Genomic DNA, 12,101 nt, shown 5'->3' with positions numbered 1-12,101 from the left:
AATCAGTTATAAATTTTTGCATTCTGCAAATAGCGGAAAGTGAATTCTGATCAGTTTTTCAACGTGACAGCATAGAATTGTGACAGTTACGAAATGTTGTGATAGAAGTGTGACAGACTAGCCATGGTAAAGTTGATATCTTTCTAATTTATAACTTAAACTCTTACATAAGATTATACACTTAACAATATCATTATTTTCATAGTAACATTAAATTGGTACTCAAGTTTTACTTCATCGTTAGTTTTTTTGAAGCAAGATTCTTGTATGTTATGTGGTTGTATCATAGGCAGGTGATTGATTTCTAAACTCTGTGGTCCACATCTGCTTTACGCACATTTGTAGTCCATCCATATCGATGATCTCGTTCTCATCCATGAGATGTTTGCAGATTTTGATAGCCCTGGGTATGTGATGCAAATAATCATTGAATGAACTAACACAGCTGATGATTTACAAACAGTTTCAGTCATGCTAATTACCACTAATCAACTGTAGATTTTAAGAATCTTGAATATATATGAAAAGTAAAATTAATTATCCTGTATTCAATGAATGTCTTACAGTTTTTCTCGGTGGCAAACATTTAGCTTAGAAAGTTTGGTGAAGGGTTCATCCCTTTCTCTCGCTAAATATATCTGAAAATCATTTCTCATTATCCACACCTGAATATTTTGTAATTGCTAAACCAATCAATGAAAAGTATGAAATGTAATTAGCTACCTGTCTACTTCGTTCCACAATTCTCGGATCCAGACCGGCAGCAGCTGCAACTGAGTGTGCAAAACTGATCTCAGTGGTACCTTCAATGATTTTGTAGAGAAACACCACTGCATTGTCTTCATTGATGAAGAATTCGAAAGTCTGTAATGACATAAAATTAATTATTGAGTAAATTGCTATCGGGTATGATAAGGGTTGGATAAGGGTATACAAGTTATTTACTTGTGTCTCAACTATACGTGTTTGTGGTATCCAATTAATAACATCGTGGAGATGTGTTGAAACAAAGATGTGTGGGCATTTGGTTCCTCTATTGATGAAATCAGTCAAATATGCTGTGAGCAACGAAAGTGCATCTACATAAGAGGTGCCTTTTCCAAACTCATCTATTACAACCAAAGAATCAGAAGATGCCTCAGATATGGCTTTATTCATCTATCAAAATAAAATGAAAATTGCTTACTCAGGTCAGAGTCAGAATTCTCAGTATCATTGGCTGTTTAAAAACAGTATCCTTAGAGAAATGACGAATGAATTCACATACCTGTCTAAGATCGATCATAAATGAGCTTGCATTTGAAGCCATACTGTCTAGATAATGTATTCGTGTCAGAATATGACTGATAACTCCGATAGTAGCGGACTCAGCTGGTACAAAACTACCAATATGCGCCATGAACACGATGAGTGCAACTTGCTTGAGGTAGACGCTTTTCCCACTCGCATTGGGACCAGTTATCATTTTGATCAAGCTTTTTTCTAGACTGGAAAATGTGTTGTTTGCGATATAATTCGTGTTAATAACTTCCAACAATGGATGTCGACCTTGTTTTATATCAATTATCTTTTCCCGAGATATTGTTGGTCTCACATAGTTCAAGTCACGTGCAACCATGGACATGGATATCAACCTGTAAATTTTATGGTGATAAGTGCTAAGGTGTACAATCCACTCCATACTTTAGAATTACCACCTTTATTATTTTCACTCCACAAACATAACTAAATACTTCATACTCACGCATCTAACTTGGCAATGTGTTTAATTATTTCCAAAATTGGGTTCATATGTTTGGTGATATATTGTACCAGTTGCATCATTATTTGACTCTGTTTTTTAGTAATTTTCTCTAAGATATCACCAAAGGTATTCTGTAGCTCTGAAACGATTTAATTAAATAAATGTGACTTCATTATTCAAGGAAATACAAACAACTAGGACTTAGGATAAGTATGATCAAAATAATTTTTCACCTATTGTAGCTGGACTCTTATAATGGGCAATATTATTGGCTATAAATTTGAATTCCAAACCAGGAAGTTCATTATCTATCGGAGGTGTACTTTCCCATTTTGTAATCGCCAACAGATATCCAATATCTGGTAAATAGACCATACTGCACGCTTTTACAGAATTTGGCAAATTTTGCAGCTCCTTTGTAGCCATCACACTCAATACTTGTGGTAGAATTTGATTCTCATGGTTTACTATACAGAGGTTCATGGGATGATATCTTCAGTAGCGTTAGGTAATCATTTTCCTATACAAACTTTTCTTGTGTCTTGGATTATAGTAGTTAGCATTATGATTTAAGACTTACATTGATCTAGTTCTGGATCTACACCGGATTTGGCAACAAACTTATTTTGTTGTCTGGATGCGTCAACATCTACAATATACTCGATAAAATATCTCAAGCGGTACATTTCTTCTGTAGCACCATCGACTATTTTTTTAAATAATGGCAATGCATCCTTGTATGGCATACATATGTCTACGATGTGGATTATATTGCAGAGTGTCTGTTAAAATAGGATATTCAAATAATGCATGATGTATTCTCACATATTTTGATGAGAAAGTGATGTAAGCAGCTATGTTCTGTCAATTTACGTAGATTGAATGTGAACATGGTATTGGTAATTATATGTTAAATAAGAGCTAAGAGCTTCACCTTGTGCAATCTTTGCCATTCGGAAGCTTTTGCCTGTGGAGCTGAGAGACGATTCATGACCTTTGTTATCTGGCAGATCTTTGACAAACATGGTAAGATTCCTTCAATGATGTGCTGATTACTTGGATCCAAGCAAAACTCAATCACATCTAATCTTTCAGTTATTTCATTCACATTGCATGTGGGATGCTGAAATAATGACCTGCAAATAGTTTCATTCTCAAAACAGTATTCTAGACTAACATTGCTACTAAAATTTGAAGCTGCCACATTGAATACGTTTATAGAAAGTATTGTCACCAGATATGTATTCGATTAAAATATAATATAATACTTTCCAGAGGCATTGAACACCAGGGCGAGATTGACAACGGTTCAAAAGACTATACAAGCTGAGCCCTTCTCTGCAAGATCTTGTATTTCCAAATTTAAATAAACTTGGATGATGCCGAGGATTAACAATTTGTAATGCTTTAAATGTTTCATTATCCATTGTGACGATATCTTTCCTGTAGACACAAAATTTTGAGAGTAAAACTGGTACCTTATCGTAGCTTCAAATGAAGGGTTTTACTAGGGTAATTGTCCGTTAAACTCACAAGTTCAGTTTCTGCAATTGCATAAATTTCGCTTGACCAATAGCATCTAACTCCATAACGTTCCAATTCTTATCAAGATATTTCAAGAGCAATCCAAGGGCATGAATCATAATGGAGCAATTGAAATTAATTATTGAACTCAAAAACAGAACTCTCTCATTAGCATTTAGATCCTCGGGTTCCGTTTCCAACTTCAGATGCTGTACGCGTGTATGGCAACTAGAAAAGCTATACTCCATTTTTGACATGATTTTGAAACGGAGCCTAGTAAGGCGATTATATGAGTTTGGTGTTTCGATGGAACAATTCTCATTCTCTTCTGAGATTAACTTCTTCAAGAGTACTAAAAAGTGATCTTTCATCCCTGATATTGTAATAATGAAACTTGGCCGTGTCTGTCTATACATCAAATTCATGATATCAAAATTTAAATAGCTCTCAGCTATATCTTCCAGAACATATAATTCAGATGTTATGGTATTGTAATACGCAGCACCCAACTGGGAATTCTGGTATATAACGGACAAGACAATCTGAAAAGACAATTTTTGTTTTGTAATCAAACTCATTTGCTGTAGAATTGTCACCAACTTTGAAAGCTTTTTGATTGAAGTTGGAAATTATATACTAGCCTCTTCGGTATTGAGCTCAGAGCTGAGATCAACTGATGATTGTTTTGCAGGGTCAGCTCTATTTTCTTTAATTGCTGCAGTGAAGTCAGTATGTTCTGGCAGACCTATGCATAGATCAGCCTCTTCATCTGAACTGTGGTCAGACGATGAGGAGCTGCATGACAGATGTCTAGGGAAAGTTAACATTATATACATTCATAGGCGTAAATTAATTATCAAATTGAAAACATAATACTATTGACAGTAATTCTTACTCGTCAGTTTTCAGTGATCGCAAATACTCATCTCTAGGTATTGCCTTTTCAAAAGTACTAGGTTCTTGGTATATTGGCTCATCATCTTCTTCAGAACTATCAGACATTAGAGACTCAAATGGTCGATGGCTAGATGAAAGCAAATGAAGCATTTGGACACTTACATAGCATTCAGAGTATTGAGTTGAATTACCAATTAGACTCTGCTAGGAATTATATTCAAAAATACTATCAAATAGTTCTCACGTTTGAGCTCCTGATGACCAATTTCTTCCATCGCTACTATTTCTTATTCTACCTGTGTATCCTGTACTGGTACTTGGACCTGCACCACTATCCATTATTATTCAATAGTGAATAATTTCAATTTTTTATCAAGAGATGATGTTCAATCTAGTTTATGCAAGAGTTTATGCTGAGTGAATAGAATGGAAGATCTTCCAGGTTGAGAATCGCGATAACAATTGAAGGAAATTAGGATGATAATTAACTACACCCTGAACAATTAAAAATTTTAAGTCCTGCCAACCAAAAGAAGTACATTCTTTCATTTGGAAGAAATGTTGACAATCGCTTCAAATGAAAATATTAAGTACACACTTACAACAACATGATAAAAGCATGAAATGATGAAAATTTTTTTCATCAGTGAAATCAAATAGAATTAATAATTGGATTTTTCAATTTAATAACAATACATCTTTTTATTTGATTACATTACATGAGCAAATGTTGTTTGTAGATTCCCTGTACATAATTACAATAACATTATATTCCCTAAGCCCCAGTATATTATAATATGTATTTCCCAAAATTAATTACACTATGTACTGTACCTCACCGTAGTGTTTCTCTGCCGATTAACTAGACGGTGTACAGTATGGGTAAAGTATGTATTTATATATCTTTGATTGATTTTTTTTTTTTGTTAATACTTGCATAGGTAGAAATATATATAATATAGCTATTTGAATGTACAATATTGGTTTACAAAAAAGTGTACTAGATGGAACACATCTGGTAAGAATTACTATTAACAATTTATCTAAACATGCACAAATCAAGATTTGATTTTCTAGAAATTTCACAGCATTTTACAGTTTACAGTCTGTTTTTATTTTTCTGTGGAATTCATATCCCTAGTTCTATACCATATGAATCATACTTGATGATTGCACATACTTATGTGTATAAATTTCAAAATTGCCTCCAGTAGATCATGCAATGGAATTCGTAGCAGTCTACTGGCTTCCGATGGTATTGCTCCTGATTGATTATGAGTGGTGTAAGAAGTTCTGTGCACCAAATTCAACTGTTACTATAAAATCACTTGAATTTTTTCAGTTTAGGGTATCCCTAAAGTCTAAGTAAACTTATAATTAGCTCTTCATACTTCGGGGCAATGTATTTGCGAAATAATTCTCTTTGGAAGGATTTTTAATAGATTATATAATTTGTAGAAACAGAAAACAGTTATATATTACATAATCTTGTATATAAAATATCAATCAAACTATTTTTATTCAATATATTAATATTTTTAATTATTAGTTATTAACAGATAAAGGTCGTGACTTTGTTAAAAGTAATTAACTAGGAATAGGCGGAGGGGATTGGGGGTTGTAAGATATTGGACGATAACTTTTTTCCCTCACAAATGGTTGGATTGCGTTCAGCATCAAATTATTTGCAGGTATTCGTTCACGCGTTATTGGTTCGACGGGACATTCTTCCTCTGAGCTGGCATCCTCGTGGCTTCTAGCTGGGCTCGCCGACCTAATTAAAATTTACTTAACTTTTACATATTTTTTCAAAAGTAACAAAGCGTATCAATAGATACATAAAATAAATCTGGTGTACAGATTTGAATCTAGATTGAGCTTCTTGTCAATCATCACCACATTTTACCCCCGAACGTAAATATTGTCTGATCTAATAATTATACGCAATACATTAGTAATTTTTTCAATATTTTACTCAAACAATTGTTCATCTTGAGCACCCACCTATGTGTTACCCTGGTGAACTACACCCAACCCAAGGCGTAGTTAGAAGCGGTTGATTGTATTTGTTTTAATGAAGCGTTGTTAGATGACTAGAGGTGTTAAGACTACTTACTTTACGCCCACCTTAAAACCTGCATGGGATAAAAATTGAATGCCAAAAATTAACGATTGTGTGGCTAATGCAATACTTATGGTATAATTTTATATTTACTTTTATAATTCCTTTGGTAAAGAGGAAAACCTGTGGTAGGTTGTATGTGTTGTAATCAAGGAGAGTTTCTCGCAAAAGTTGACTAAATGATTGGTACGACAGGAGTTTACAACCAGTTGTCAGTAGACCAAGTCATATTTAGGGATTAGCAGAATATATTGAGCGTATGTCTACCGTCTTGGTGAGTTAAGTCAGTAAAATTTGTCCAGTCATGCAACATGCTATAGCGTTATTGATTTGTTATTCAACTCCAACTTAATGTAAAAGATCAACTGAAGCATTTGAGAAGAAAGTTCAAATACATTTTCTCATACCACATACCTAGATCGATGTATTCTGACTTTATTCGCCGTTTGTCGAGAATGCGGCCTCGTATTTGGTTGAGATAACTCACTATCGCTGCTTGCCAGCGACGATCTTGCTGCTACAGCACCGTGTGCAAAATCTTTCCTGTATACAATTATTGTGGATGTTTTATGACAGCGTGTACAAAGTGTACCAAATTTCTATCATAGACAAATAACACCCGAAATAATGATCAAGTATTTGACATAAACTAATAATAGATACCAGTTTACTTCAACTCACCTATAGTTGTCTGACCTTGGCGTGGAATTAAGATTTACTGATTTGTTAGGATGAATCTTTGCATCGACATAGACAGGTGCGCTCTTGGGAATATCGTAGACCACTTTAGGGTGAACTGTAGTCTGCTTAAACTCGATGTGCGGCGCACTTTCAGGTCCACAATCATAATACCTTGACCTATAGTCTTTGTACTCTCGTTGTTGTTGCTGATGACGATACTCAGTGGGTACGTGGGCAGAAATTTGAGCCTTACGATTATATTCGTCGCTGCTACCACTATTTTTTCTGGTTGCCGTTAATTTACTCTGAGGTGCTGAAGTTGGGGATGATGCTGATGAGGACGGAGCACCATCAGGTTCTGCGCGAGATAAAGATGCGCTGTCCCACACAACTGGTAAACTTCTGCACATGAAATGAGTATTTATAATACTGCGATCACCTATTAATTTGATGGAAGTATTTCAAATGTGGTGACGTAAGAAGGCGGTAATGAATGTCTAACAGTGCGGATGAGATTAGCGAGGTGTTATAAGTTATCGATGTATAAATACCCAGTAGTTTCATCCAGATTGAATAGTCTCAATTGTTGCCTGATGTTCGCTTTTTCCCTGGCACGTTTTTTCTGAAATTCTTCCTCAACTTTCCTCATGGCTTCCAATTCTCCTTTTCTCTGTTGCTCTTTAGCCTCGGCTTCCCGGGATAATTTTTCTGCCAATCGGCGTCTTTCTATCTGTCGTACGGTTGATTGGAATGTAAATCGTTTACTTTTGGAGCTTCGTTTGGCCGTGACTTTCAAATCTGATGAACTGTCTTTAACATCTTGTAAATTTTCTGGCCCAGGCGATGGCGATCGTTCTCTCTGTTTCATTTCAGAAATGTTTTCACATGACTTTGAAAAGTTAGAAAATTTTCTGGACCTTAAACCCCCATCGGTGAAGCGCCGGTCTCTGAAGAGTCCGAATTCTTTCGATTCTTTGGGATATTTTTGAGCATCTGAATTGGGATATCTACAAACTTTCTTAGACTCGGTTGAACTCTTTTTATATCTTGAATTGGAATTATTTGAATTTTTGTCTTCGGAACTGGTATTACGATAATTGAGACTCTGCGTCTGATAAACGGTACCGTTGGATTCAGGTAAATACATGACGTGTCCACCTGATGCCAAATAGGAAAATGAGGGTGGTTTCATGATTATGGGAAAGTCAGGCTTTCCTTCATCTTCATTCTCTACAAAATTTGTCTCCCATCCCGGAGATGGTGTGCCAGTTCCTTCTCCATTAGGTTGACTATGTTGCAAAGAGTTTGGAGCACTCGTCGATAAAAGCCAGTTTCCATCTAAAACATCACTGTCTTGTTTTCTGTCAACGTCTAGAGCCCCCAATCCCAGGGCCCCCGAGACGGATCTCTTTAATTTTTGCAGCGAGTTAAAAGAAGATTCCTTGATTTTGTATTCCGGATTGTATAGAGACATTCTGTTATCATCTCTTGGTAGCGAGAGCGAAAAAACGTGGGGTCTTGGAGGGAATTTAACTGGCGTTGCCATGGGTGGTGGGGAATCGACACCTGCATCACTGCTAGACTCTTCGCCTAGGTCTTGTTGGGGTGTCCAAGTTGGTCTGATTGAACCCTTTGCCCGATTTGTAATTATATCCAACGAATCGTCGTTAACAGCTCCTGCATCACCCGATATTCCAGAGTCACCGGATTTATCGTGCGAGCTACGTGGCCCAAGTGCCACTAGGGGTGGGGGCGGTCTGGATAAACGTTCTATACGTTCTTCAAACAGAACCTGAGAAAATGTCATTAGGTGAAAAGTAATCAGGTGATTGTTAAAAGTATTGAAAAGATTATCCGTTACTTACTGGCCCCTCTTCACTTGCAGTACTCATACTTGGATATGGTGTATCTAACGCGGATAGTAATCTCCAGGCAGCCGATGGAGAAAATCTGGGAATTTCCAATTGTTTTTTCGGAAGTGTAGGCCTCAATTTGAGAGCGATGTCGTCTCCCGTGTGCAGTGGCTTATCCTGTAGAGTGTGCAAACATTTCTTGATATAGAAATCCACACCATACCAGACAAGGACATTAATATTAGTAACTTTTATACTCACGTCATCCATCTCCCCAGGTGAAGTTTCAGGTGAACTGCTGGGCTCTCTGATATGATTGAGTCTAGATTGAATCTGTTGCATTTGATGTTCCATTAAATCTTGTGGATCTCTTGACGTTGTAAGATCCATTCCGAAATAGAATGTTTTTGGGGGTGATTTTCCAGCTGGCGGTAATCTGGAAATAATGAACAATACAACATGTATTCTGAGTGTCGTGATCATCGTGATACCAATCAATGAAAATCTCCTTACATTTCCCAATTTTTTACCGGAGGCGCTCTGACGTCTGGTTTTCTTGATAGCTTTTCCTTGCTTTTCGACTCCTTCATATCTATCTTTGGAATAGGTTCCGAACGTCTGTTTTCGTTGTAACTATAGCCGTTGCTTCGGATTCCAGTTTTAATGTTATTACGCAAGTCGAAATTGCCAGGATCTTTAGTTTTAGTTGGTTCTGGGGTACTCTCCCTACCAGAGCCCTGACTTCTCCGATCATTATTTTTGTCCCTATACTGTCGCATCGGACTTTCCGATCTTGTTCTGGAGTCAATCCGTTTTCCCATCTCCACAAAATCCTCTAGGGCTTTGCCCTTTAACCGATCGTTGTGTCTTTGTTGATCAGCCCTCCTTTCTTCCGAATAGTCGAGTTTCTGTTTATCGGATAGTCGATCATCAAAGGATTGTCCTTGCTTTTCAATTCTCTCCATGAGTAACTTTTTCTCAGCCAGTCGTTGCCCCACATCTACTTCAACATCATAAGTTGCCGATTTTTTGAATGCTCTCTGCCGAGAGTTCCTGTCAGTTTGACGATCATTTGAAGATTCCTTCTGATACCGAAGATCGGATTGTTCCGTTCTTCTGTGATCGTATGAAATTTCCTGATTTCTAGCATTTTTATTCTCTGTTCTCCGTTCGTCGAAGAATCGGTCTTCGCGATGTTTGGTGGTCGCTTCATCGATTCTTCGATCATCAATGAATTCCCCTTGATTCGATGTTGGATATTCCCTGTGATTTATAGGAGCAGCTTCACCCACTGGACCTTCTCGTTGATGATTCATTTTGCTTCTGACTTTCCTCGCAGCTTTCATTAATTCAGCTTGGAACTCAGGACTGCTCAAGCTACGTTGGAGGGTATTTTTTCCATCGAACATTTTCGGTCTTCTCTCGTCCTTATTCCAGCGTTCTTGTTGCTGCCTCCAGACAAGATTTTCTTTACTCGATTGTACGTCGTCCCATCTTTTGCTATCAGTTTCCCTCTCTTGAAGCGACGTCCAGTTAGACTGAGCCCTCTTTGTCTCAGCGCGGGTCTTGAAAAGTCTTGATTTTCTAGGTGGTGGTCGAATATCTTCGGAAGGCCTCGTCGCATCTCCATCGTGGCCACCTGACCAGTTGTAGGAATCCGGTGATGAGCCATCTCTATTCGGCGGAGGGGGTGCTTTGTATTTTTTCTTACCTTTACTGTATCTGCTGTCCCGTTCTTTAACGTCTCTTTCCGTGTATCCTTGGTGTCGATCGTATCTCCCCTGTTCAGTAGGAGAGTACCTGAGGTCAGGTTCGCTTCCGAATCTTTTAAACTCCGCGATTTCCCTATCTCTCGGATCACCGTGCTGGTGACGATAATATTGCGGATCGCCGTTTTGAGGTCGGGGTTGCCCGAAATTCGATGCAGACGCGCTTCTGGTGCGGTAGGCAGCTTGCTAAAATTTCAATGAGGTAACAGTCAGCGTTCGGCACTTACGACGGATCGAGCAATAAAATTATTCAGGGTCAAAGAACGTGCGATCGCTAATCTAGGATTAGACGATAAATAAGTGCGCCTAACGTCCGGGTCAACGTTTCGAGGATCGAAAGATATGCAGGAATTCCGAAAACGGAACAAAGTCGAGAGAAACTATCCAAAGTGGTCAAGACCCGGTTACATGCGAAGTATTTGACACTCCTCATACTTGGCACCCTTCCCATTCGAATGAGCGACCCAATTAAGCATCATTCGACAACAATTAACGATGAAGTGAGAATTCTAGTTGCGTAGATGACGTGAATATTAGAAATTTCGAATGCATAATAGATGCAAGAATTGGCCAGAACGATCTCTGGGAAAGTTGATCGGTGCAAGATAACACCGTTCATATATTTTCACATGGTAGCTTGAGCAAGAAAATAACTCAGCGGATCGAATAACCCACATAAATCCCAAGTTGATGATGGTTTGCAGATAACTTGGTTCGAATCTTGAATGTACCACTATAGAACTAAAACATAAAGATGATAGCGAGTTTCTCGACGGCGCTTCTCACCTTGTTTAGATCATGCGGCAACGTCAAGGCGGATGGTCTCCGTCCGCTGATGGTCCCACCGTTATGGATGATACTCCCATTGTTGGTCGCTCGTAATCTTTGATTGGGAGGTTCGGGGAGGACCTTGTGACCCGAAGACTGTAAATGCTGCCTGTGCATATCCCTTGGAAAAGAATGGGTCCATCCAGGACCCATTTCGCGGGCAACTCCACCTTGAGCATGGTGATGATGGGAGCTGCTGTTGTTTCCCATCGTGGTTTTAACGAAATTCTATGGGTCAACGTACATGGTGGACCTGTAACAAGTAAAACAAAAAGAAATGAAACATAACGAACACAGATGTGATCCAATAACAAAATCACATCTGTTAAACGATGCTAAAATCTCTGAACAAAATTGTTTCAATTAAAAATGTTACGAGTAACACGCGCACGTGGAACACGAAGACATCTGCGATGTATTTAAAAAAAAATAGTTCAATTAGGAGTAGCCTCCTTACACGCAATATCTTCGTCCAAACGGCTTAGAGGGAACGGGTCGAACGAGCTTTCCATTTTTTTCGCCCAACGAACTCATGAATCATCTTAATGCACTCGTTCCTCCGCAGTGGGAATCATAAATTTCATAATTAAATGATTTACTGCAGGACTTTGAGCAACGAGTACAGTATATATATACTGTTACGGATAGGCGATTATAATCATCGGTGCGAACGTACACGGAAT

General features: G+C 38.0%; 2 protein-coding genes across 6 annotated transcripts in view; both read right to left on the bottom strand.

Moving 5' to 3' along the window:
• Window positions 1-127: 127 nt before the first annotated feature.
• LOC105688913 (mutS protein homolog 5-like) lies at window positions 128-4,504 on the bottom strand. Its single transcript, XM_048653747.1, has 14 exons — window positions 4,410-4,504; window positions 4,164-4,322; window positions 3,910-4,078; window positions 3,278-3,810; window positions 3,004-3,187; window positions 2,679-2,867; window positions 2,325-2,526; window positions 1,978-2,211; window positions 1,745-1,883; window positions 1,268-1,634; window positions 946-1,158; window positions 724-864; window positions 565-638; window positions 128-403 (listed from the first exon to the last, which is right to left on the bottom strand). Exons 1-14 carry the CDS (start codon window positions 4,502-4,504, stop codon window positions 271-273), a joined length of 2,832 nt encoding a protein of 943 aa, XP_048509704.1. The 3' UTR covers window positions 128-270.
• Window positions 4,505-4,847: 343 nt separating this feature from the next.
• The window catches only part of LOC105688962, a 42,273-nt gene continuing 35,019 nt past the window's right edge, over window positions 4,848-12,101 (bottom strand). For 2 of the 5 annotated variants that reach the window (XM_048654007.1, XM_012405632.3), the window contains 8 exons: window positions 11,377-11,671; window positions 9,335-10,776; window positions 9,083-9,257; window positions 8,834-8,998; window positions 7,520-8,760; window positions 6,969-7,370; window positions 6,702-6,830; window positions 4,848-5,939 (listed from right to left, as the gene is read on the bottom strand). In XM_048654007.1, the coding sequence (XP_048509964.1) occupies window positions 5,753-5,939; window positions 6,702-6,830; window positions 6,969-7,370; window positions 7,520-8,760; window positions 8,834-8,998; window positions 9,083-9,257; window positions 9,335-10,776; window positions 11,377-11,628 (3,993 nt within the window). In that variant the 5' untranslated portion in view covers window positions 11,629-11,671 and the 3' untranslated portion in view covers window positions 4,848-5,752. Of the gene's footprint in view, window positions 6,301-6,701; window positions 6,831-6,968; window positions 7,371-7,519; window positions 8,761-8,833; window positions 8,999-9,082; window positions 9,258-9,334; window positions 10,777-11,376; window positions 11,672-12,101 lie in introns of all 5 variants that reach the window. The other 3 variants (XM_012405633.3, XR_001103217.3, XM_012405634.3) reach the window with 3 other exon arrangements.

Source organism: Athalia rosae, chromosome 4 (genome assembly GCF_917208135.1).
Source record: "Athalia rosae chromosome 4, iyAthRosa1.1, whole genome shotgun sequence".
NCBI classification, from domain to species: Eukaryota; Metazoa; Arthropoda; class Insecta; order Hymenoptera; family Athaliidae; genus Athalia; species Athalia rosae.
The sequence above is the reverse complement of the archived record's forward strand: the minus strand, read 5'-3'. Positions and strand labels throughout refer to the sequence as shown.

What these genes read in the sequence shown, in the direction of transcription:
- LOC105688913 (XM_048653747.1), bottom strand. Translation starts at nt 4,504, where the DNA reads ATGGATAGTGGTGCAGGTCCAAGTACCAGTACAGGATACACAGGTAGA. An exon ending in TGGTCATCAGGAGCTCAAAC is followed by an intron (nt 4,323 to 4,409) that starts GTGAGAACTATT and finishes ATGCTATGTAAG; the next exon opens with TGTCCAAATGCTTCATTTGC. An exon ending in TTATGATCGATCTTAGACAG is followed by an intron (nt 1,159 to 1,267) that starts GTATGTGAATTC and finishes TTATTTTGATAG; the next exon opens with ATGAATAAAGCCATATCTGA.